Source organism: Globicephala melas, chromosome 1 (assembly GCF_963455315.2).
Source record: "Globicephala melas chromosome 1, mGloMel1.2, whole genome shotgun sequence".
NCBI lineage: Eukaryota > Metazoa > Chordata > Mammalia > Artiodactyla > Delphinidae > Globicephala > Globicephala melas.
In genome coordinates this window covers 34,510,829-34,532,759 of record NC_083314.1, presented here as the reverse complement: position 1 = coordinate 34,532,759, position 21,931 = coordinate 34,510,829, and the positions used below count along the sequence as shown (strand labels likewise).

Sequence of the window (21,931 nt, the reverse complement as noted above, 5' to 3'; positions counted from 1 at the left end):
ATACAGTTTTCTTATTCAAGGATATAATATTCCTTTCCATTTTAATCTCCTTTTGATAATCTAAATAGTGTCTTCTCATATAGATCTTACACATTTCTCAAGTATATTCCTAGTTATTTTTTACCTTTTTTATTGCCTTTTCCATTATAAATGGAATCTCTTCTTATATTTTCTAACTCGTTGGTGATTGCATATACAAAGGCTATTGACTGTTGTATATTAACTCTGTACCCAGATTACCTGCTGAATTCTCTTCAGTACTAATAGTTTTGTAATAGTTTGGCAGTCGATTATTTCAAGTTTGCCAGCTATACATCCTATGTGTACAAGTAATAAACATTATCAATTTATCTCCTTAAATCTTTATACTGCTAATCTCTTTTTCTTGTTTACTTGTCTTGTCTAGTACCTGCAAAAATAATATTAAATAATAGTGGTGATAATAGACATCCTTTTCTTGTCTCTGACTTTAATGCTAAAGTTTCTGCTTTTTTCTCATTAAACATGATTCTGGCTTTAGTACTGGAAAATATATTTTATCATTTTAAGACTTTTGTCACAAAAGGATGTAGAACAATCAACGTCTGACTTGACAGTGTGAGGAGTTACACTGATCAGCTCCCCAGTGAAACTGGTAACCATTTTTTTAAAAATTTAAGCCTGTAGATATGGTCCTAAGGGCAAACAACATATGAAGAAATATCTATTCAAGAAATAGCTATTAGAAGAATATAGATATAAGACATTAGAAGAAAACACAGAGGTAAATTTTCATGACCTAGGATTTGGCAAAAAAAAAAATTCTTAGATATGACACCAAATGCATGAGCAAGAAAAGAAAACACAGGTACATTGGACTCATCACAATTTAAAACTTTTGTGCTTCAAAGGACACCGTCAAGAAAATAAAAAGACAACCCACAGAATGGGATAAAATATTTGCAAATCATACATCTGGTATCTAGAATATATAAAGAACCCTTGCAACTCAAAAATAAAAATACAAATAACCCAATTTTAAAATGGGCTAAATATCCAAATAGACATTTCTCCAAGGAAGATATTCAAATAGCCAATAAGCACATGTAAATATCATCATCATTTGTCACCTGGGAAATGCAAATCAAAACCACAGTGAGTTATACACATACACACATTCTTTTTTTAATATTCTTTTCCATTATGGTTTATCCCAGGAGATTAAGTATAGTTCCCTGGGCTATACAGTAAGACCTTTTTGTTTATATGTGTGTATAACTGAGTCACTTTCCTATACAGCAGAGATTGGCACAACATTGTAAATCAACTCTACTTCAATTTTTAAAAATTAAAAAAAAAACAACACAGTGAGGTACCACTTCACATCCACTAGGATGACTAGGATCAAAAAGTCAGATAATAAGTATTGACAAGGATGTGGGGAAATCAGAATCCTCATACATTGCTGGTGGGAATGCAAAATGGTACAGCCACTTTGGAAAACAGTATGGAAATATATCAAATGATTAAACATAGAGTTACCATATGACCCATCAATTCCACTCCTAGGTGTATATCCAAGAGAAATTAAAACATAGGTCCACACAAAATCTTGTACATGAAGGTTTATACCAGGATTATTCATAATAGTCAAAAGGTGAAAATCCAAATGTCCACCAATGTATGAAAGGATGAATAAATGAAGTGTGGTATATACATACAATGGAATATTATTCAGTCATAAAAAGGAAGTACTGATACATGCTATAATATTGATGAACCTTGAAAAATATAAGTGAAAGAAGCCAGACACAAAAGACCACATATTATATGGTTCCATTTATATGAATGTCCAGAATAGGCAAGTATTGATATACAGAGACAGAAAGTAGATTAGTGATTGCTTAGGTCCAGGGAGAGTAAGATGGGGGGAATTAGGGATGATGGCTAAAGGGTACAGGGTTTCTTTTTGAGGTGATGACAATGTTCTAAAATTGACTGTGTTAATGGTTGCACAGCTCTGTGAACATATTAAAACCATTGAATTGTACACTTTAAAAAAAAAAGAAATTTGACATCTAGACACCTTGTAGTGAAGCTTAAGAACACTAAAAACAAAGAGGAGTCCTTGAAAGGAGCCAGAGAGAAAACAGTTCACGACAAAAGATCAATAATTACATTGTCAGTCAACTTCTCAACAGGAAAGATGGAAGCCAGAAGACAGTAAACTAATGTCTTCAAAATGCTAAGAGAAAACAGCCATCAACTTAAAATTGTTTGCTCAAGAAAATTATCTTGCAAGAATGAGGATGAAATAAAGATATTTTCAGATAAGCAATAATTGAGAGAGTTAACTGTCATCAGACTTTCAGTAAAGTAACTTCAAAAGGATGAACACTGGGAAAAAGAAAAATTATTCCAGAAGTAAGGTCTGAGATTCAAGAAGAAAGATTAAACAAGGAAACTGGTAAACATACTGGTAAATATAAAGAAACTGTCTCTATATAATAATAATAACTAATTTGTGGCATTTTAAAAAATAAATTTAAAACCTAAAATAAATAAAAAATAAAATAATGAACAACAATAGCATATAGAGAGAAGGAGACCAGGGTTAAAGCATTCAAATGTCTTCACATTTTTCAGAGGAAAAGGGTTACAATATTAAATTCAAACTTATTAAATATGAGCACTAAAATTTCAATAGTAAATCATAACACAACAAAGAATATAATTTCCAAACCAGTGGGGCAGAGGAGAATAGAATAAGAAAAAAACCCACATGATGAAAGTTTAATTAATTGTTTAAAAAGGCAATACGTGGGGAGAAAGAAGCATAGAAAAGGTAGTGCTAATAGGAAGATGATAGAAATAAGTCCAAATACAGAAGAAATCACGGAAAAAATGTAACTAAACTAATCTCATTAGTAAAAGAAATTGTCTGATTAGATTAAACTTTAAATTCAGAGGTCCTTCTAAAACATAAGGACAGGGATTCCCTGGCGATCCAGTGGTTAAGACTCTATGCTTCCAATGCAAGGGGCACAGGTTCGATCCCTGCTCGGGGAACTAAGATCTCACATGTCATGCAGTGTGGCCAAAAATGTTTTTAAAATGAAAAAAATAAACTAATAAATAAATTAATTAAATAAAACATAAGGACACAAGAATGGAAAAAACAACCTATACAAGATAAATATTAACCAAAAGAATGAAATAGCTGTATTATTAGCAGACAAATTGGTTTTAAGACAAAGAGATTATGAAGCATAAAAAACCACTATGTCATGATAAAATTTTCAACAATTCTAAACCTGAATGTACCAAATAAAAGTCTCAAAATAAATAAAGCAAAATTGATTTTTTTAAAACTGAAAATATGACAAATCCATCAACAAAATGGAAGATTTCAATATACTGTCTCATTAAGTCATACAGATTTTTTAAAAGTAAGGTATGAAAGAGTTAAGCAATAAAATAAACAAACTTGATTTAATAAACAGATGGAATTGTACACACAACAATTAAAATTTACACTTCTTAAGTACACATGAAATATTTACACAAATTTACACTAGGTCCTAAAGCAATTCTCAAAAAATTTCAAAGCATAGGTGTCATTCCACATTTTGTGACATAATTCATTGAACTTAAAAATCAGTTAGAGGGCTTCCCTGGTGGCGCAGTGGTTGAGAGTCTGCCTGCCGATGCAGGGGACACGGGTTCGTGCCCTGGTCCAGGAAGATCCCACATGCCGCGGAGCGGCTGGGCCCGTGAGCCATGGCCGCTGAGCCTGCGCGTCCGGAGCCTGTGCTCCGCAACGGGAGAGGCCACAACAGTGAGAGGCCCGCGTACCGCTAAGAAAAAAAAAAAAAATCAGTTACAAAAACATAACTTGAACAAAAAAATAGGCGTTTAAAAAGTTTTTAAAAACACTTCTGAAAAACTCATAGTCAAAGAAGAAATTATATGGAAACTTTAAAACACTTAGACCTAAACAATAATGAAAATACTACATATCAAAACTTGTGGTACATAGGGAAGTATGCTTCAAAGTAAACTTATAGCCCTAAAATGCTTTTGTTAGAAAAGAAAAAAGACAAAAATTAATGAGCCAAATATTCAACTATGGTAGTTGGAAAAAAAAACAAAGAAAGCAAAAGAAAGGAGATAGTAATAATAGAATAGCTAACATCCATTGAATGGTTACTATATGCCATGTACTCTTCCAAGCCCTTTACATGTATTAACTTATTTAATCTTTCCAACAATTCTGGGAGGTACATACTGTTATTATCCCCTTTTTACAGATGAGCAAACTGAGGCTCAAAATTTTAAGTAAAGGGCTTCCCTGGTGGTGCAGTGGTTGAGAGTCCGCCTGCCGATGCAGGGGACACGGGTTCGTGTCCCGGTTCAGAAGGATCCCACGTGCCGCGGAGTGGCTGGGTCCGTGAGCCATGGCCGCTGAGCCTGCGCGTACGGAGCCTGTGCTCCGCAATGGGAGAGGCCACAACAGTGAGAGGCCCGCGTATCGCAAAAAAAAAAAAAAAAAAAAAAAAAAAATTTTAAGTAAGTTTCCCGAGATCACTCAGCACAACTCCATGAATGTAGAGCGCCTAGGAATTTAACCCAGGCAATCTGGCTCCAGAGCTTAAACTCTTAGTATAAAGTTGAAAACTTAAACAAAATGAATAAATTGCTAGTAAATATAATATACCAAAATGGAATCAAGAAAACAGTAGAAAGCCTTAAAAATCCTATAACCATTAAATGAAACCAGCAGTTTAAAAGCTTTCCACAGAGAAAATACCAGGTCGAAATTACTTTATTTTTTAGAATTATTAGAAAAATATCTTAGGTTTTTGGTCCTACTTTACATACACACTCTTCCAGAGAATGCAAAAAAAGGCGGGGTGGGGAGGAAGGTCAATCCTTTAGTAGTTTAAATGTGGTAGAAATTTCCCTTTCCTTCCCCTTCCCACCTCTCCTTCTCTCTCTCTCTCTCCCTCCCTCCCTCCTTCCCTTCCCCCCTCCCACCGCCATAAAAGCAGATCATCACGGTCCAACATGGCTGCTAGAGCTGTAGCCATCACATATGAGAATGGAGGAAGAAATTTAAGCAGAATGTATCTGCTTATCCTTCATTCTCCACATTCAGTCACATGGCAAACCTGGCTGCAAGGGTCTGGGAAATTTATTCTTTTAGCTGGGTATCAATGTGTTGAGCTCAAACTCAGGGTTCTTATTACTTAGAAAGGGGGAAAGAATATTGGGGCAGCTAGAAATCACTACAATATTCTCTAATTAGATTTCTACTATTCACTTGATATCAAACCCAAAACAGAAAAATTACAGGCCAATCAAACTTACAAACAGAATTGCAAAAATCCTAAAGGAAGATGCAGCAATGGGTTTATCCAAGTTGAGTTTATTCCAGGAATGTCAGGGCAGTTTACATATTTTAAACTTATTAATGTAATTCATTACATTAACAGGCTAAAGGAGAAACATGCTCTACCTGACTTTGAGATGTATTTTAAAGTTATAGTAATTAAGACAGTCATATTAGCATAGAAATAAACAAAGCAACCAATGGAACAAAATAGAAAGCCCAGTTTTCATTCATACATGAAAACTTAATAAATGAGAGAGTTGTCCTTGCAGATCACTGAGGAAAGGACAGACTATTTAATGAATGTTGCTGGGAAAATTGGTTACCTAGTTGGAAAAAAATAAAATTTGACCTGACCTCATACCATTTACAGAAAAAACAATTCCAGATGGATTAAGATCTTTGATGTAAAAGGCAAAAGTTTAAAATTTTAAAAAGATAGCATTGGGCTTCCCTGGTGGTGCAGTGGTTAAGAATCCGCCTGCCAATGCAGGGGACATAGGTTCAAGCCCTGGTCCAGGAAGATCCCACAGGCCACAGAGCAACTAAGCCTGTGTGCCACAACTACTGAGCCTGCACTCTAGAGCCTGTGAGCCACAACTACTGAGCCCGTGTGCCACAACTACTGAAGCCCGCGTGCCTAGAGCCCGTGCTCCGCAACAAGAGAAGCCACTACAATGAGAAGCCTGCGCACTGCAACGAAAGAGTAACACCCACTCGCCGCAACTAGAGAAAACCCACGCACAGCAACGAAGACCCAACACAGCCAAAAATAAATTAATTAATTAATTAATTTTTTTAAAAAGATAGCATATCCTGGTACTGGCACAAAAACAGAAATATAGACCAATGGAACAGGATAGAAAACCCAGAGATAAACCCATGCACATATGGTCACCTTATCTTTGATAAAGGAGGCAAGAATATGCAATGGAGAAAAGACAGCCTCTTCAATAAGTGGTGCTGGGAAAACTGGACAGCTACATGTAAAAGGATGAAATTAGAGCACTCCCTAACACCATACACAAAAATAAACTCAAAATGGACTAAAGACCTAAATGTAAGGCCAGACACCATCAAACTCTTAGAGAAAAACATAGGCAGAACACTCTATGACATAAATCACAGCAAGATCCTTTTTTGACCTACTCCCTAGAGAAATGGAAATAAAAACAAAAATAAACAAATGGGACCTAATGAAACTTAAAAGCTTTTGCACAGCAAAGGAAACCATAAACAAGACAAAAAGACAACCCTCAGAATGGAAGAAAATATTTGCAAATGAAGCAACTGACAAAGGATTAATCTCCAAAATATACAAGCAGTTCATGCAGCTCAATATCAAAAAAACAAACAACCCGGGCTTCCCTGGTGGCACAGTGGTTGAGAGTCCGCCTGCCGATGCAGGGGACGCGGGTTCATGCCCCTGTCCAGGAGGATCCCATATATGCCACGGAGCGGCTGGGCCCGTGAGCCATGGCCGTTGGGCCTGCGCGTCCGGAGCCTGTGCTCCGCAACGGGAGAGGCCACAACAGTGAGAGGCCCGCGTACCGAGCAAAAAAAAAAACAAACAACCAACCCAATCCAAAAATGGGCAGAAGACCTAAACAGACATTTCTCTAAAGAAGATATACAGATTGCCAACAAACACATGAAAGAATGCTCAACATCATTAATCATTAGAGAAATGCAAATCAAAACTACAATGAGATATCATCTCACACCAGTCAGAATGGCCATCATCAAAAAATCTAGAAAAAATAAATGCTGGAGAGGGTGTGCAGAAAAGGGAACCCTCTTGCACTGTTAGTGGGAATGTAAATTGATACAGCCACTATGGAGAACAGTATGGAGGTTCCTTAAAAAACTAAAACTAGAACTACCATACGACCCAGCAATCCCACTCCTGGGCATATACCCTGAGAAAACCACAATTCAAAAAGAGTCATGCACAACAGTGTTCATTGCAGCACTATTTACAATAGCCAGGACATGGAAGCAACCTAAGCGTCCACCAGCAGATGAATGGATAAAGAAGATGTGGCACATATATACAATGGAATATTACTCAGCCATATAAAGGAACGAAACTGAGTTATTTGCAGTAGGTAGATGGACCTAGAGACCGTCATACAGAGTGAAGTAAGTCAGAAAGAGAAAAACAAATACCATATGCTAACACATATATATGGAATCTAAAAAAAGAAAAATACAAAATGGTCAGAAGAACCTAGGGGCAAGATGGGAATAAAGATGCAGACCTACTAGAGAATGGATTTGAGGATACGGGGAGGGGGAAGGGTAAGCTGGGACAAAGTGAGAGAGTGGCATGGACATATATACACTACCAAACATAAAATAGATAGCTAGTGGGAAGCAGCCACATAGCACAGGGAGATCAGCTTGGTGCTTTGTGACCACCTAGAGGGGTGGGATAGGAAGAGGGTGGGAGGGAGGGAGATGCAAGAGGGAAGAGATATGGGGACATATGTATATGTATAACTGATTCACTTTGTTATAAAGCAGAAACTAACACACCATTGTAAAGCAATTATACTCTAATAAAGATGTTAAAAAAATAAAATAAAAAATCCTTCAGTCTTAATGTATTTGCCTGGAGTTGCAAAAATGCAGTGTTAACATTGATATCAAAAACACTTTCAGCGAATTCCTAAACAGACGCAAACATTCTCATCTAATATACTTCAAAACAATGTCTATAGACAGAGCAATATTGTTCCAATTGAAATGAAATCAAGCCTGGGGGTGCAGAGCTTCCTCAATGGAATCTAAGGGAATGGTAGTCAAGCCCTAAGCTTCAGAGGAAGCGAGAAGTAGATAAAGGTCTGATAAACTTTGTTCATTTATTTGCCTTTTCCCCCTTTTATTTGGTCTGTTGTCATCTAGAAAGGGATTTACGAGTATCTCAAAGCAGAAGATCAAGTGCAGGCAAGACCTTGCACTAACTTGCCTGGAACCCTACGCTACGAGCTACAGGGCGAGAAACCACAACCCCCAAAAGGCCTTGCGGGCCTGGGGCGGGGCCGTCCCGTGGATTGGTTGTCCTGCATCTCCAGGCAAGGGATGATTGGCCAGCCCTGGGAATGGAGTGAGACTAAGGCAGTTGCGGGAATTAGAGCAGTGACAGGCCGAAGATCGCCGGCTGGCTGTTTAGGTCCAAACTCCAGCCCGCCGACTGGCAGCGAGGAATTGAGAGAAACATGGCTCGGCCGTACGTTTGCCTGCTGACCCTGGCGTCTGTGCTACTGCTAGGTATCGCCACCGTCTCCAGATCGAAGGGCCTGCGGGGCAAGGGCAAGGGGCATCAGAGGGCGCCGCGAATCCCTTCTCAGTTCAGCCAAGAGGAGCGCGTCGCAATGAAGGAGGCTCTGAAAGGTGAACCTGGGTCCCCTTCACCACTTATTCTCATATATAGGTCGCTGTCTCCTCGGGCCAACCCGCGACTCCCTTCTGCCGCCACAGAGGTCGGCTACTCGAGCTCGAGCTCCGCAACACCCCACCGCCGAGCCCTGGCCCCATTCACAGCACCTCGTGCCCGGCTTGGGGAGCCCATTCTTCTCCTAGACCTGGCTTCTGGGGACTCCAGCGTTCCCAGCCTACCCTGGAAGCTTCAACTTTGCCCTTATCCACACTACCCCACCCCCACCTCCGCTTGCCTGGAGCACGGGGGTTGGCCACAATCTGATCTCTTTTGGAAGAGGTGGCTGCCAGTGTGTCAGGGGGTCATCACTGCCTTGGGGAGGACGGGGCAGGGCAAAGAATCCCTCCAACTCCTGCGTGAAATCTCTGGCCCCATCCCTGCTGGAGGTTGGACTGGATACCCTCCTCCCTCATTTGGGGGGTGTTGCCCCATCACTGCCCAGCTCCTCCGACTGACCCCTTGAATTCAGGCTGAGGGTACTGATCACTGCCAATGTAGGACTTGCTGGAAGATGGGGATTCTTGCCCCTCTCCAGGTCTCCTCCTTAGGTGAAGTGATAAAGGAAGGGTCTAACGTCTTTTTAAATGGCACAATTTTAGGGATCTGAGGGTGCAGTCCCTTCACCTGACACTGGAGGGGACCCCCTAAACTCTTCCCCCCACACTCGAGGTTACTGTGTGGAGGGGGAGCAGGGAGATCTAAGCTGTGGTGTGAAAGGGTAGGGAGAGATGCTGGGGGTGAGGGTGCTGTGTTCTAGACCCCCCATATTATCCCAGTATCCCCTGCTCCCTTTTCCCTCACCCCATGCCCCCAGTTCTGTGGCAAATCCAGATTGTGAAAATGTACAATAAATGTGTAATGAGTAAAAAAAAAAAATACAACAGCTTTTAACTTTGAGAGTTTTCACTTGTTAAATCACTTAAGACTAAATGATCTGAATCTTATCTACAGATGAGGGAAATTGAAGTTTAGGTCAGTTAAATGATCTTCCCCAGCACCCCGCACCTTGGAGTAAGCACTGGGTGACAACATCTAGTGCCTGTAGTTTCTAGATGGCTCCAAAAAGAGGTGTGGGAGTGTTGCCGGGGTGTGAGATGTTCCTGATTTCTTCTCCTAAAGGACATCTCTCCCCTAGACCGTAAACCAAGGCTAAAAATTTATTTACCTTCCCAATCTGCGTTTTCCAGGAGAAAAGAAGAAAGTTTCTGTTGAGTGCTAGATCCTGTGGTATAATGAGATCCTTCCTCACCATTGGGCTTAACGCCAGTCTTTTCCCTTCCATTAAGTGATGGATTAAAAGAAACTGCCTACGTAAACATGTGCCGGCAGATGCAAAAGCTAACCCTCATTGTTAAATATAAATTGTGTTTGTGCTGGAGCGATAGGCCTGGGAGGCAGAGCAGGGCTTTCCCAAAGCATCATAGTATAAATAGTTCTCTGAAGGGCATTGGGCAAGCAGCTCACTAGAGTCTCCCTGCACAGAAGAAAGCAAAAGCTAGATTAGAACCTAAAAAAGGGGCCTCATAGCAACATGGCTTAGAATGCTGAGCAGGGGACAAAACACCTGAGTTCAGAACTCGAGTCTGCCTCTCCATCTCATGTAGGCAGTTTTAGTCTTTTTGAACCTTGGCTTCCCCAACTATGTGGTAGGCTATGACGCAGGGTTGACTCTTAGCAAAACTGAGTACAGAAGTCAGAGGCCCTCCCTTGACATCAAGCTGCCCTGGGTGCATTTGTTCCCAGTGTTTTCGGACAGCCATCTAATCAAATAATTTCATGATCCATGTGTTTCTGCGCCCCTCCTCCCCCCCCCCCACCCCCGCTGTTTGCATTTGATAGTGGAACTCTTTAAGAATGTAAAGCCTTCACCAAGGGATCAACCTAGTGGCAACTCAGCAACTGAGACTTCCGGGTAGAGTGGATGAGATTGTTTATGACTGAAGAGCTTGTTTGGGAGCTTCTAAATCCACCCCTTCCCAGGCATCATGTGCCCAAAAAGCTGGCCTTGGCTGAGAGAACAGTAAGACTCTGGATGAGCCAGTCTAAGAGGAATATGCCTACTCTCTGTACAGAAAAGCACACAAAGCTTCATTCTCGTAGGGACCCAGGACAGCGGGCTCCTTAGATTCATTGAAGGGAGGGTGGCTTCAGAGGCAGAGTGAGACCTTAGAAGCAATTTATAGCAGCTTCCCACTCAGGGTCAGGATATAAAATCTACTCCTGTCTGACCTCCCCCACCCCATCCCATCTCGGACTTTATTTTCCTTTAAGAACCATATTAGCCTAAATAAATTCAAAGAACTTGAGTTTAAATCCCAGTTCTACTGCTTGTTTCTGGACGGTCTTGAGCAGCTCACCTAACGCCTGTAAGCTTGTTTCCTCAGTTTCGAATAAGGGAAAACGACAGTGCCTACCTCAAAGGATTGTATTGCCCTCCACCATAAGATAATGAATGCAAGAGAACTTTTTATGTACAGAGGGCTGTGGAAAAATCAATGGTTGTTATCATCTTCCATCTCTGACTCTGATAGGTGCCGTCCAGATTCCAACAGTGTCTTTCAGCCCCGAGGAGCTCAACACGACAGCCCTGGCTCAGTTTGGAGAATACATTCATAAAGGTCAGCCACAAACTGTGCACAAGGGGCAGGAGGGGTAGCGCTGGAGACACGGTGCTTTTACAGAGTGATAAAGAAGTTAATTTGTGACTGACCACGGGCAACCTAATTTGTATGGGCCTCTTTTGACCAAAGTTTGTACATAGTGGGGAGCAATAGAAGGGAGACTCCAGGAGTTAGAGTGGACACAGAGTAGAGACTATAGATTTGCCCTTTGAAGAACCAAGGCACATAGCTGTTCGGTTGGAGTTTGAACTCTCCCAAATATGTCAGTCAATACATATAATCTAATCAAAAGGTAGGACTAGGAATTCCTTCTCCCATAGTTGCCAGAACTATGCTCCATGCTCCTCCCACCCCTACCTCCATACACATACCTACAGCCCACACATGTGCACATCCCACCTACCCAAGCCCTACTCCAGATTCATTACTAACACGTTTCTGAGCTTCTAGGCAGTCGACAGCTTTGAACTGTCACATCAGTCCTCTCCCCCTACCCCACTGCCCATGAGCTAAAGAAATATGGGTCAACGGAAAAAAGGAGACTTGGAGCTCCCCCTCCCCATAGAAGAAGCTCATGGAAAGTAGTGAGGCCACTTTCCTAAATCAAATAAAAAACAGCCCCCCTCAAGTCTCAGGCGGGAGGGGCTGGCAAAGGCACGGCAAGGAGCCCCCTCTCTAACACTCTGGGGACGGGTGGATCTGGGGTCAATCCAGCAGGCTGAAAGTCTTCACTAAATAGGAGATAAAAATCAGGAAAGAAATGTACAGTAAGAGTAGACTAGGTAAGCTGGCTGACAAGAAGAAAGCATATTCTTTATTTTTGTTTCATTGGTTGGTTTTAGGTATCCACAGAGGTATATATGGATTCTTCCAACACAGCCCAGAGGGAGATCAAAGTTCTTTCTCCCATGTTTCTAAGGCCGCCTGTGTTAATACTTATCTATAACCAGAATAGTTGACCCTGGGAACACCCACACCTGCACACAAAATTGTGGTCATATGCTAGACAGAATAATCTTTTATCTCCATATAACACAAACATTAAAAGTATTGTTTTGTAAAAGAAAACTATCTCTGATTTTTTAATATATATATAGTGGTCATGTTTGGTTCCAAGTAATTTGGATACTGGGGCCTATTATATTTAAAATTTAACATAGTCTTCATCTCCGTCATCCTGTAACGTGTATTTGTGACAACATTAGAGGTCAGACCAAGCCAGATCTTAAGCTCTTATCTGTCATAAGGGTGGGGTCTTGATATGCAGGTTATTACACAGTAATAGCACATTATAATATAGGGAAGAGGTATTTCAGAGATTGGGCAAATCAGGAATCAGACTGGCTTTGTACCAGAAGGCTTCCTAAAGGAGGCTGCATGTTTTAAAGGGAAAAGAAAAAAGCAGGGAGAATCAAATGGTAGGAAAACCAAAGGCAACTGTTGAATCTGGCTTTCTCTCATTGCTTTTCATCTCTCTGCTTCTAGTCTTTCCTACTGTGTTCAAAACCAGCTTTATCCGGCATGAAGCTGTGGGAGAGTACAGCCACCTGTTCACTGTCCAAGGCTCGGACCCCAGCCTGCAGCCCTACATGCTCCTCGCTCACATTGATGTGGTGCCTGCCCCTGACGAAGGCTGGGACGTGCCCCCGTTCTCTGGGTTGGAGAGTGATGGCTTCATCTATGGTCGAGGCACACTGGACAACAAGAACTCTCTTATGGTCTTTAAATGCTATGTTCCCTCTGCCTTGGAGTCCTAAAGATTAACCCAGGAGGGGGGTGCTTGGCTAACCCCTGGGAGGCAGGAGGCTATGGTAGAAAGAACCTAGGCTTCAGGATACCTCGGTTCCAGTCATCAGTTTGTCACTTCCCTAGCCCCGATTTCTCAAGTGTGAAATAGGGATTAGAGTAGATGATCCCCAGGTACCCTTTCAGCTCTGACACTGATATATTTATGCTTTCCTCTAGGTGGTAAAAGTTTCATGCAGAGCTCTGCTTCCCTACATCCCATCCCCTGGGACCATTTTAATTTGTTCTCTCCAAAGAGAGTCTATCACATCCTAGTCCCATCAGCCCTATTGCCAGCAGCCAAATGTCTCTGATGCCCGTTGGTGCCACACCTTAGAGAATAAGCCTTTCTCCTCTTCCATTGTCCTTCTGTCCCCCAGGCAATCCTGCAGGCCTTGGAGCTTCTGCTGATCAGAAACTACATCCCCCGAAGATCTTTCTTCATTGCTCTGGGCCATGATGAGGAGGTAGAACCCCCTCATCCTATACCTATCTCTGGGTCCCCTATTGGGGGAGGGAGTATGCTTCACCCTGGTCTGGTTTGCTCCCCGGCTGCACTGTCTCCAGGATATGGCGTGGTAATTTGCCAACTTCTCTGGGTATCTGTCGCCAGAAATATCTAAGGACTTTGACCAAAATGCAGATGCCTGGGCTCTGTGCCATAGATCCGAATTTGTTATTTTTAAAGACTTTTTTTTTTTTGTGGTACGCGGGCCCCCCACCACTGCAGCCTCTCCCGCCACGCAGGCCCAGTGGCCACGGCCCACGGGCCCAGCCGCTCCACGGCATGTGGGATCCTCCCGGACCGGGACAAAAACCCACACCCCCTGCATCGGCAGGCGGACCCTCAACCACTGCGCCACCAGGGAAGCCCAAGACTTTTTTTCTTAAGAGCAGTTTTAGGTTCACAGCAGAAATGAGAAGATACAAAGATTTCCCTTATTTGCACGAATGCACAGCCTCTGCCAATATCAACATCCCCCACCAGAGTGGTATGTTAGTTACAAATGATGAACCTACACATCATAATCACCCAAAGCTATAGTTTACATTAGGGTTCACTCTTGGTGTTGTACATTCTATGGGTTTGGACAAATGTGTAATAACATATATGGTATCATTATGGTGTCATACATATTTTCACTGGCCTAAGAAGCCTCTGTGTTCTGCCAATTCATCCCTCTCTCCTTCCCCCAAACCCTGGCAACCACTGCTCTTTTTACTGTCCCTGTAATTTTGTCTTTTCTAGAATGTTATATAGTTGGAATTATACAGTATATAGTCTTTTCAGATTAGCTTCTTTCACTTAGTGATATGCATAGATCTGAATTTTTAACAGACTCCCTGGTAATACCTGAGGCAGGCACGTAATCCATCAGATACGCCTAGAGAAGGACTGGTGTGATGGGAAGAGAAATAACAGGGAGATCAACGAATGTGTTTTATTTCCAGTGATGCCACTTGCTTTGACCCTGGGCAAATCACTTCACGCTCTGGGTCCCAGTCTCTTCCCTTGTGAAATGAGGGGCATTGGGCCCTTCCAGCTCTGACACTCCAGGATTCTGTGAGGCAGGATTGTCAAGGGCCCTGCCCCCCAGGAAGAAGCCTGGGTGGGGAGGCTCTGGAGCCCCCAGCTATGCTGAATGGGTCTCTATGAGCTACCTCTGGAGGTCAGGCTGAGAAGGACTGTGGCTCTGGGTTCAATGTCTGCAGGTATCAGGGGTAAAGGGGGCTCAGAAGATCTCAGCCCTCCTACAGGCAAGGGGCATCCAGCTAGCCTTCATTGTGGATGAGGGGAGCTTCATCTTGGATGGTTTCATTCCCAACCTCCAGAAGCCCTTTGCCATGTGAGTAAAGCACCCCAGCCCCCAGCTTGGAAGGCGTTCTCACCCCATTAGAGTTGACCTCAGCCTGGTGTCTCTAGACCATGCGAAACAACTCTTTATTTTACTCCTCTTGCTTTAATCACCCCGATCTTCGACCAGGTCTGGGCTTCCCTTTCCCTTCCTCCTCTAGAGTACATTTTGTTAAGCAGCATGAAGCTGACCTCCTGGCCCACCAGACACTGCACAGATGGGCCTGGGGCCTATGGGATCATTCAGGGTGGGAGGAGGTCAGGAGGGCCCTCTCTGACCCTCTCCTACAGGGTTTCAGTCTCCGAGAAGGGTGCAATTGACCTCATGCTGCAAGTAAACATGACTCCAGGCCATTCTTCAGCTCCTCCAAAGGAAACAAGCATTGGCATCCTCGCAGCTGCTGTCAGCCGGTAAGCAATTCCTGGCCCTGCTCCCTTGCCAGACTCAGGCTGGAAGACCTGGCATTTTCCCACTTTGAGTGTGAGGAAGCTAAGCTTCTTGTCCTGAAGCTGGGCTGAGAAGCCGCCATGGGGGCTGCGGGAAGGACAGTGGGTTAGACATCAGAAGAGGATCTATCCATTATGGCAAGTAAGGGCCAGCAGACAAAAGCTAGGTTAGGTAGCTGGAACAGTCCAAAGTCCAGGCCTGAAGTTAGAGCTCACAAGCTGGAAAAGAACTGTCTAAATTCTCCACCTGCCCTGGCAAGATAACTAAGGCAAATAAAGGCTGCTGGCTGTGGGTCCGGGTCTATAACAGCAGAGCTTACCTCTGGCCGATTTTCTTGCAGAGTAGGAAGAGGAATTATATTCATTCATTTAAATATTTAACTATCTACCATGTTCAAGACTTTGTGCCCAGTGATGGGCATACAGACAGTCCCTTTCCTCTAGGAACTCAACAGTTAGCAAAAGAGACTGACAATTTGGCTGCAGTGTGGTAGGTGCAATGAGACTGGGGGTGCCTACCTTGGGCTTGGTAGACAGGGACAGCCCCACTTGTGCTTTGAGATCTTGGAACGGTTGGATTGGTGGAGGTGATGGGGAGGTGAGTGGGAGGCCTCCTGGCCAGGCCTGTTGAAACATCCTATCTCTCTCCTTCTCTTCAGACTCTGCTGGTCTTAGACTGAGTTGAGTGAGTCTTGAGAGCTCCATTTCTCTTCCAGACTGGAGCAGACACCAATGCCAAACATGTTTGGAGGCGGGCCGTTCAAGATGGCATTGCAGCAGCTGGCAAACGAGGTATGAGAAGGAATCTCGCAGACCCCTTGTCAGCTGTGGAAGAGGAAGAAAGGGTGGCGGAGAAGTTGCCTTTCGAGTAATAAAGGAGCCCTACTGCTGACCAGTGCTCTGCCCATTCTCCCCTGTTCCCAGCCTGTGGCTGAGCCCAAGATGTGGGGATCCAGCTTGTTCTTTGGGGCTCTTGGTGCTCAGGCTGAGAACCTGAGATCTAACACCGGGCAGCCTGAGGGAGCTGGTTCCCACTCATCCTTGAGGCTACTGCCAAGTGCCCTCAAGGCAGATCCAAAGTAGGGAGAGACGCAGGCCCCAGAACAGTGAGCCTGTTATGCTGACCCCTCTGAAATCCTGCTGACCTGCTGCTTTCCCTTTCAGTTCCCCTTCCCGACCAACATAGTCCTGAGCAACCTGTGGCTATTTCAGCCCCTTGTAAGCAGGTAAAGTTTTATCTTTCTGTCCCTCATATCCCCCACCCCAAACCTACCCACTTCCCAGTCCCCTCTCTTTGGCTTAACTGGGCCTGACGAACCATCCTTCAGCCACCAGACACTACATCTAATTCGTACATAGGACATCCCTCCTTGTCTTAAAGATCTCCAAGGTTCAGGAAAGGGGGTAGTCCAACAACCCATTCTTTCTTTCCATTGTACAATGTCTTACCTTAGTCCTTCTGCTTTAGGTTGATGGAGAGGAATTACATAACCAATGCACTGGTCAGGACCACCACGGCACTCACCATGTTCAATGCAGGGGTCAAGGTAACACCACCTGGTTCCTCCCACACACCCCTCCATCCCTTGGCTTTATCTCCTGGCTTCTCCTTCCTTCTCTGGTTACAATTTGAATAGTAGGAAGGCCCAGTGCTGAACTGTCCTGTGTCATCAGATGGGTAAGCCTCAAGAGCAAGCGTTCTAAGCTGACGTCTACAAACTCCGTGAAATTGCTGGACAAGTTTCATATATGTGCATTTCAGGGGCCCCCTCAGGTTCTCTGGGTCTGTACCCCTTCAAAAAAACAACCGTTACGCTGGTGTGAAGAGGCATTATTTGGGAGTTAATTCTTGTGACCTATACTCATTCAACATGTAATATATTAATTTAGCATTTTGGTCACATAGGCTTAAAGATTCCCAACCTCCCTACCACCTTTGTATTATTCTTCCTCATATTTTGGAAGATTTATTCACCTCACAAATTAATGAATGATGAATATATTTTCCCCTAGTGTTACCCTGAATTGAATGAGAGAAACTCACCTGCCATTTAAAAAATCTATAACATTTGTGATATACATAACACTTAAAATACATACACTGTCATTCCCCAAAATACAGTAAATATTGGGTGGCCTTTGCAAACGTAAATTCTATGAGGTTTACTTTTTTTTTTGGCCACGCAGCGAGGCTTGTGGGATCCTAGTTCCCCGACCAGGGATCAAACCCCGGGCCCTCAGCAGTGAGAGCGCAGAGTCCTAACCACTGGACCACCAGGAAACGCCCGAGGTTTACATTTTATAGAAATAAGTTTCAGGTGAACCACTACTTAGATAATTTTTTTTCCAAGAACTACTTTTCAGCAAATTGGTCTACTTCCAGTTGGACCAGCCACTAAGGGGCTTGTCTGTTTGAACTAGCCACGCTAGCTCGCCTGGGCTGAGGCCTTTCTGAAATCTGGAAAGGAGTTAGACCATTCCAATTTCTACCAGTACCACCAGCACACATTCAAGGAGCATCATTCACCTAGAATACAGTGTGGCCTTGTGGAGCCCTGGTACTGTGCAGCCCGGGTTGAGTGTAAGTGAATGGTGCCTCAGAATTCACTCCTGACGTAACTGTGTGTGTCAGCCAGGCCCGAGTGTGTCTGGCGTGTCAGCCAGGCCCGAGCTGGCTTCACCAGCTGCCTAGAGAGTTCACCAAAATAACAGTACTGTGTCCTTGCATTTGAATGGTGTTTTTATCTGTCCAGAATACTTTCACATTTGTTATTCCATTTGGTCCTCCTCACAGAGGATTATTGCCCCAATTGCCAATTGAAAGACAGAGACACAAAGAGGTTGTCATTATTCAAAATCACATGGCTAATTTATAACAGCCAGTTCTCCTGTCCCTAGCCTGGTGCTTTTTTTGCACGATACCAGTTCAAAGAAAGATAGGCAATTGGGGAATCTGTTCTCTCGCGGGCTCTGGGGAAAAATTCCCTCCATAGCTTAACTCTCTTCTCCAATTAGTCTTGGATTTTTCCTGGTCAAACAGAGAACAGAGTCAAATTTTGCAGCTGGATGTGGGAAATCACCATCACCGTCACCACCACCATTATCATGATCAACCCCCTGAGAGCCATGATGGGGCCTCAGATGCTCTGGGTGCCCTATCCTGAGTAAGGACTAACGCTGACCGCTGCAGAAATGTCCTGGGTGCCCTGGGAAAGAGCACACACAGAAGACTGCCTGTGGCACTGCATGGGGCCAAAGCAGAGGTGTCTGTGCACTCCCAGAGAAAGCAGTCTTTCTCTGAGCATCTCTCTGTGACCCCCTCCAGGACCAAGAAGCATGAAAGTCTGGCCTGAAGCGGAGACACACCTCTAGCGTTGAACACATGTCAAGGGCCCAGAGAAGACAGGGGCTGACTGAAAAAATTAAGCCTTGGATTTTTCAATCAAATCAGCTTCCTCTCCCCTTGCAGGTGGTAGTTGGCACTTCCTGGGCAGGGGTCAGGTGTGGGGGGCTTGAAGTCGGCTCAGCCAGGATTTGTGGGTCTCTCTCTAGGTGAATGTCATCCCCCCTGTGGCCCAGGCCACCGTCAACTTCCGAATTCACCCTGCACAGACAGTCCAGGAGGTACGTACCATGTGTTCCTGACAACTGAGTCAGCATCAGTGAGATGTGTCTGTCGGGACTGCGGTGGAGCTGCAATCCCAGGGCTGGCCCAGGCTCTCATTTGTTCAATGATTTTTCAAAGCCTTCCTATGTGCCAGGTGCTTGGCTGGGATAGGAGATCTCTGGCTTGGGGGAACTTGGAGTCTGGGGATGGGAGATGAATGATAATAATAAGTGACAAATAGGAAATGATAACAATAGTAGCAAACACAGGCAGTGAACTTTCTGTGCTCTTGGCACTGTTCTCAGGTAGACATGTACTCATTTAATCCCTACAACCACTCTATGAAGTAGGAAATATATTATCCTCATTTAACAGGGAAAACAGAGGCACAGATAAACAGAGGAGGTAAATAACATGCCCAGGATTATACATCCAGCACTAGTTCCGGAGTCTGTGCTTTTAGCCACTACACTATACTTGGATTATAACAAATAGGGCTGAACAAATTACCACAGGACCAGTGCACAGAAGGGGGCTGATGCTACCTCTGAGGATCAAGAAAGTCTTTTGTGATCACTAGAAATTTGAACTGGGACTTAAAGACAAATAGGACTTTGCTAGAAGTAAGACATTCAGAATTCAAATAAAGTCTAAAGAGTTGGATAACTTGGGGGAGAAGTAATGGAAGATGAAAATGGAGTTGTAGTTTGGGGATCAAGGCCTTGTATGCCATGCCGAGGAGTTTGGGCTCTAATCTGTGGACAAAAGGGAACTGTCAGAGGTCTTCAAACAGGGCTGTGATAGACTCAGATTCTTTTTTAGGGAGACAGTGCTAGTGGTGATGCTGAGGAAGCCCTGGAGTAAGAAGAAACAGTTAAGCTGTTACAACATCTCAGGCAGTGGGTATAGAGGTTTGAACTAAGGCTGTGGTCATGGGGTGAAGAAGGTACCCACCAGAGGTGGGTGTGAGAGTTGGGTTCAGCAGGTCGCTGTGTGTAATGGATGTGGGGTGAGTGAAAGACAGGACGGCCCCACGGTTTTAAACCTGGGTAGTTGGCCAGGTGCTGATGCCTTTAACCAAGATTGGGAATTCAGGAAGAAGAGCAAGTTCACAGAGAAATAAAAGGGTTTAGAAATTTGAGAAGCTTCTAATATATTAATAGGCAAGTATAAATACCTCAGATCTAGAGAAAGAATGAACTAGAGATAGAGGCTGAAGTATTATTAATTGAAACCTCTACAGCCAATAAAATCCCGCGGGAAGGGTGTGTGGAGTCTGGAGAGAAGAGGGTTGCGGACAGCGCCTTGCAATGTTCTGCTATGAATATCAATTTTAAAATTATAAAAATGAATGTATAATTGCAAACCATGCTGAGTGCTATGAGGAAAGGGGGCCGGGTGCTATCACAGAATATAACAAGGAACCAGACCTTGTCTGTGGGGTCAGGCAAGGCTTCCCTAAGGATGTGATATTTGAACTGAAAGCTAAAGGGTGAAAAGAAATATACAGAATGTTTGACATCTGTAGGAAAGGCTAGCTTATTTAAACATCAGGTTGAGCTAAAAAGAATTTCGAAGGTAAATCTGATCCTTCTGAAAAGGATCAAAAAAAGCAACCTAACAACTGTCAGATGAATAATATGTTCCAGGATTAAGCAAGGTAAGGGTCAGATCATCGAGGGTCTGCCACATTTAGACTTCTGTGGTCCTTTCTCCCTGGGGCCTTCCCTACAGAGGATGTTGTGTCCTCACACAGGGCGGGAGGCACACCCCTCATTGCAGGGGTTGGGGGGATGAGTTGACAGCCAGCCCAGAGTCACCCAGCATTGGCAGGGATCTGGGACAGTGTAAGCCCTGGGCTCTGCTGCTTTTCATCCAGTGCCAACCTTTGTCCTCTCCCTGGGGACTCATGGGACCAGGAAATCACTGAATTCCCCTCACTGAGCTTCTTTCCACCAGTTTTTTTTCCATCCTCATTCCAACTCCATGCCCTTTCCACGGGCTGTTTTCCACCAGCTGGGGCTTTCATCTCCCCAGGTTCTGGCACTCTTCCCTCCTCTCCAGTCCCCTGCCACAGTGGCCTTCCTTCCCGGCCTATCTCCGGAATCCTTAGGCCCATCCTGCTCACCTGCCCCAGGGAGGAATGCAAAGCCCCTGTCATCCCAAAAGCACGCAGCACCTCTTTGTCCTGGTCACTCCTCTCCCTCGTGCCCCAATTCCATGCATCAGGGACACTCCCTGCTGGTCTGAGGGCCGAGGGTGCAGAGCCTTGCGCTGGATCCGATGGAAACATAAATGGCTCCCAGAGCCCTCTTCCTCCATCTTTAGCTGGTCTCTCCCATGTCGTGGATGTAGATAGGTCTCCGGTACCCATCTGTGCGGAACAAGCGCCTTCAGAAATGTAACAGGCTTCCATGTAGAAAGGAAAGTTTGTTCTGCATGGGCCTCAGGGAGTAGAAATAAGGCCACTGGGAGATACTTCAGGGAGCCCCCACTTAAAGGAGAGTTTGGGAGTATGGCATCTTGGATGGTAATGAGCTTCTCAGAGGCTGGATGTCCACCTATCTAGAGTGTTTTACAGAAAATTCCTTTCTTCCTTCACTGATTCATTCACCAAGTGTTTATTGAGTGGCCACTATGGGCTAGACATTCTTCCAAGCACTTGGGAAAATGGGGAACAAGCCAAGATTCCCATTCTAAAGGGGCTTAGGTGCTAGTGGGTAGAGACAGCAGGAAGCAAGCGATCAAACTGAAACCCAAGAAGGAGCAAAGACCTGGGGGCAGCATTCAGGCAGCAAGAGCA

The 21,931-nt window shown here is 44.0% G+C and overlaps 1 protein-coding gene and 1 long non-coding RNA gene across 3 annotated transcripts in view; one reads left to right on the top strand and one right to left on the bottom strand.

Moving 5' to 3' along the window:
• Positions 1 to 8,474: 8,474 nt before the first annotated feature.
• PM20D1 (peptidase M20 domain containing 1) overlaps positions 8,475 to 21,931 on the top strand; it is a 27,475-nt gene continuing 14,018 nt past the window's right edge. For both annotated transcript variants that reach the window (XM_060293664.2, XM_030872802.3), the window contains exons 1-10: positions 8,475 to 8,767; positions 11,345 to 11,431; positions 12,920 to 13,152; positions 13,600 to 13,686; positions 14,933 to 15,066; positions 15,366 to 15,485; positions 16,238 to 16,313; positions 16,686 to 16,747; positions 16,990 to 17,068; positions 19,074 to 19,145. In XM_060293664.2, the coding sequence (XP_060149647.1) occupies positions 8,593 to 8,767; positions 11,345 to 11,431; positions 12,920 to 13,152; positions 13,600 to 13,686; positions 14,933 to 15,066; positions 15,366 to 15,485; positions 16,238 to 16,313; positions 16,686 to 16,747; positions 16,990 to 17,068; positions 19,074 to 19,145 (1,125 nt within the window). In that variant the 5' untranslated portion in view covers positions 8,475 to 8,592. The remainder of the gene's footprint in view (positions 8,768 to 11,344; positions 11,432 to 12,919; positions 13,153 to 13,599; positions 13,687 to 14,932; positions 15,067 to 15,365; positions 15,486 to 16,237; positions 16,314 to 16,685; positions 16,748 to 16,989; positions 17,069 to 19,073; positions 19,146 to 21,931) is intronic.
• LOC132596793 (uncharacterized) overlaps positions 13,916 to 21,931 on the bottom strand; it is a 27,840-nt gene continuing 19,824 nt past the window's right edge. Inside the window, exons 2-3 of the long non-coding RNA XR_009562799.1 lie at positions 19,154 to 19,328; positions 13,916 to 16,346 (exon numbers count right to left, since the gene is read on the bottom strand). This is a non-coding gene — a long non-coding RNA (uncharacterized lncRNA). The remainder of the gene's footprint in view (positions 16,347 to 19,153; positions 19,329 to 21,931) is intronic.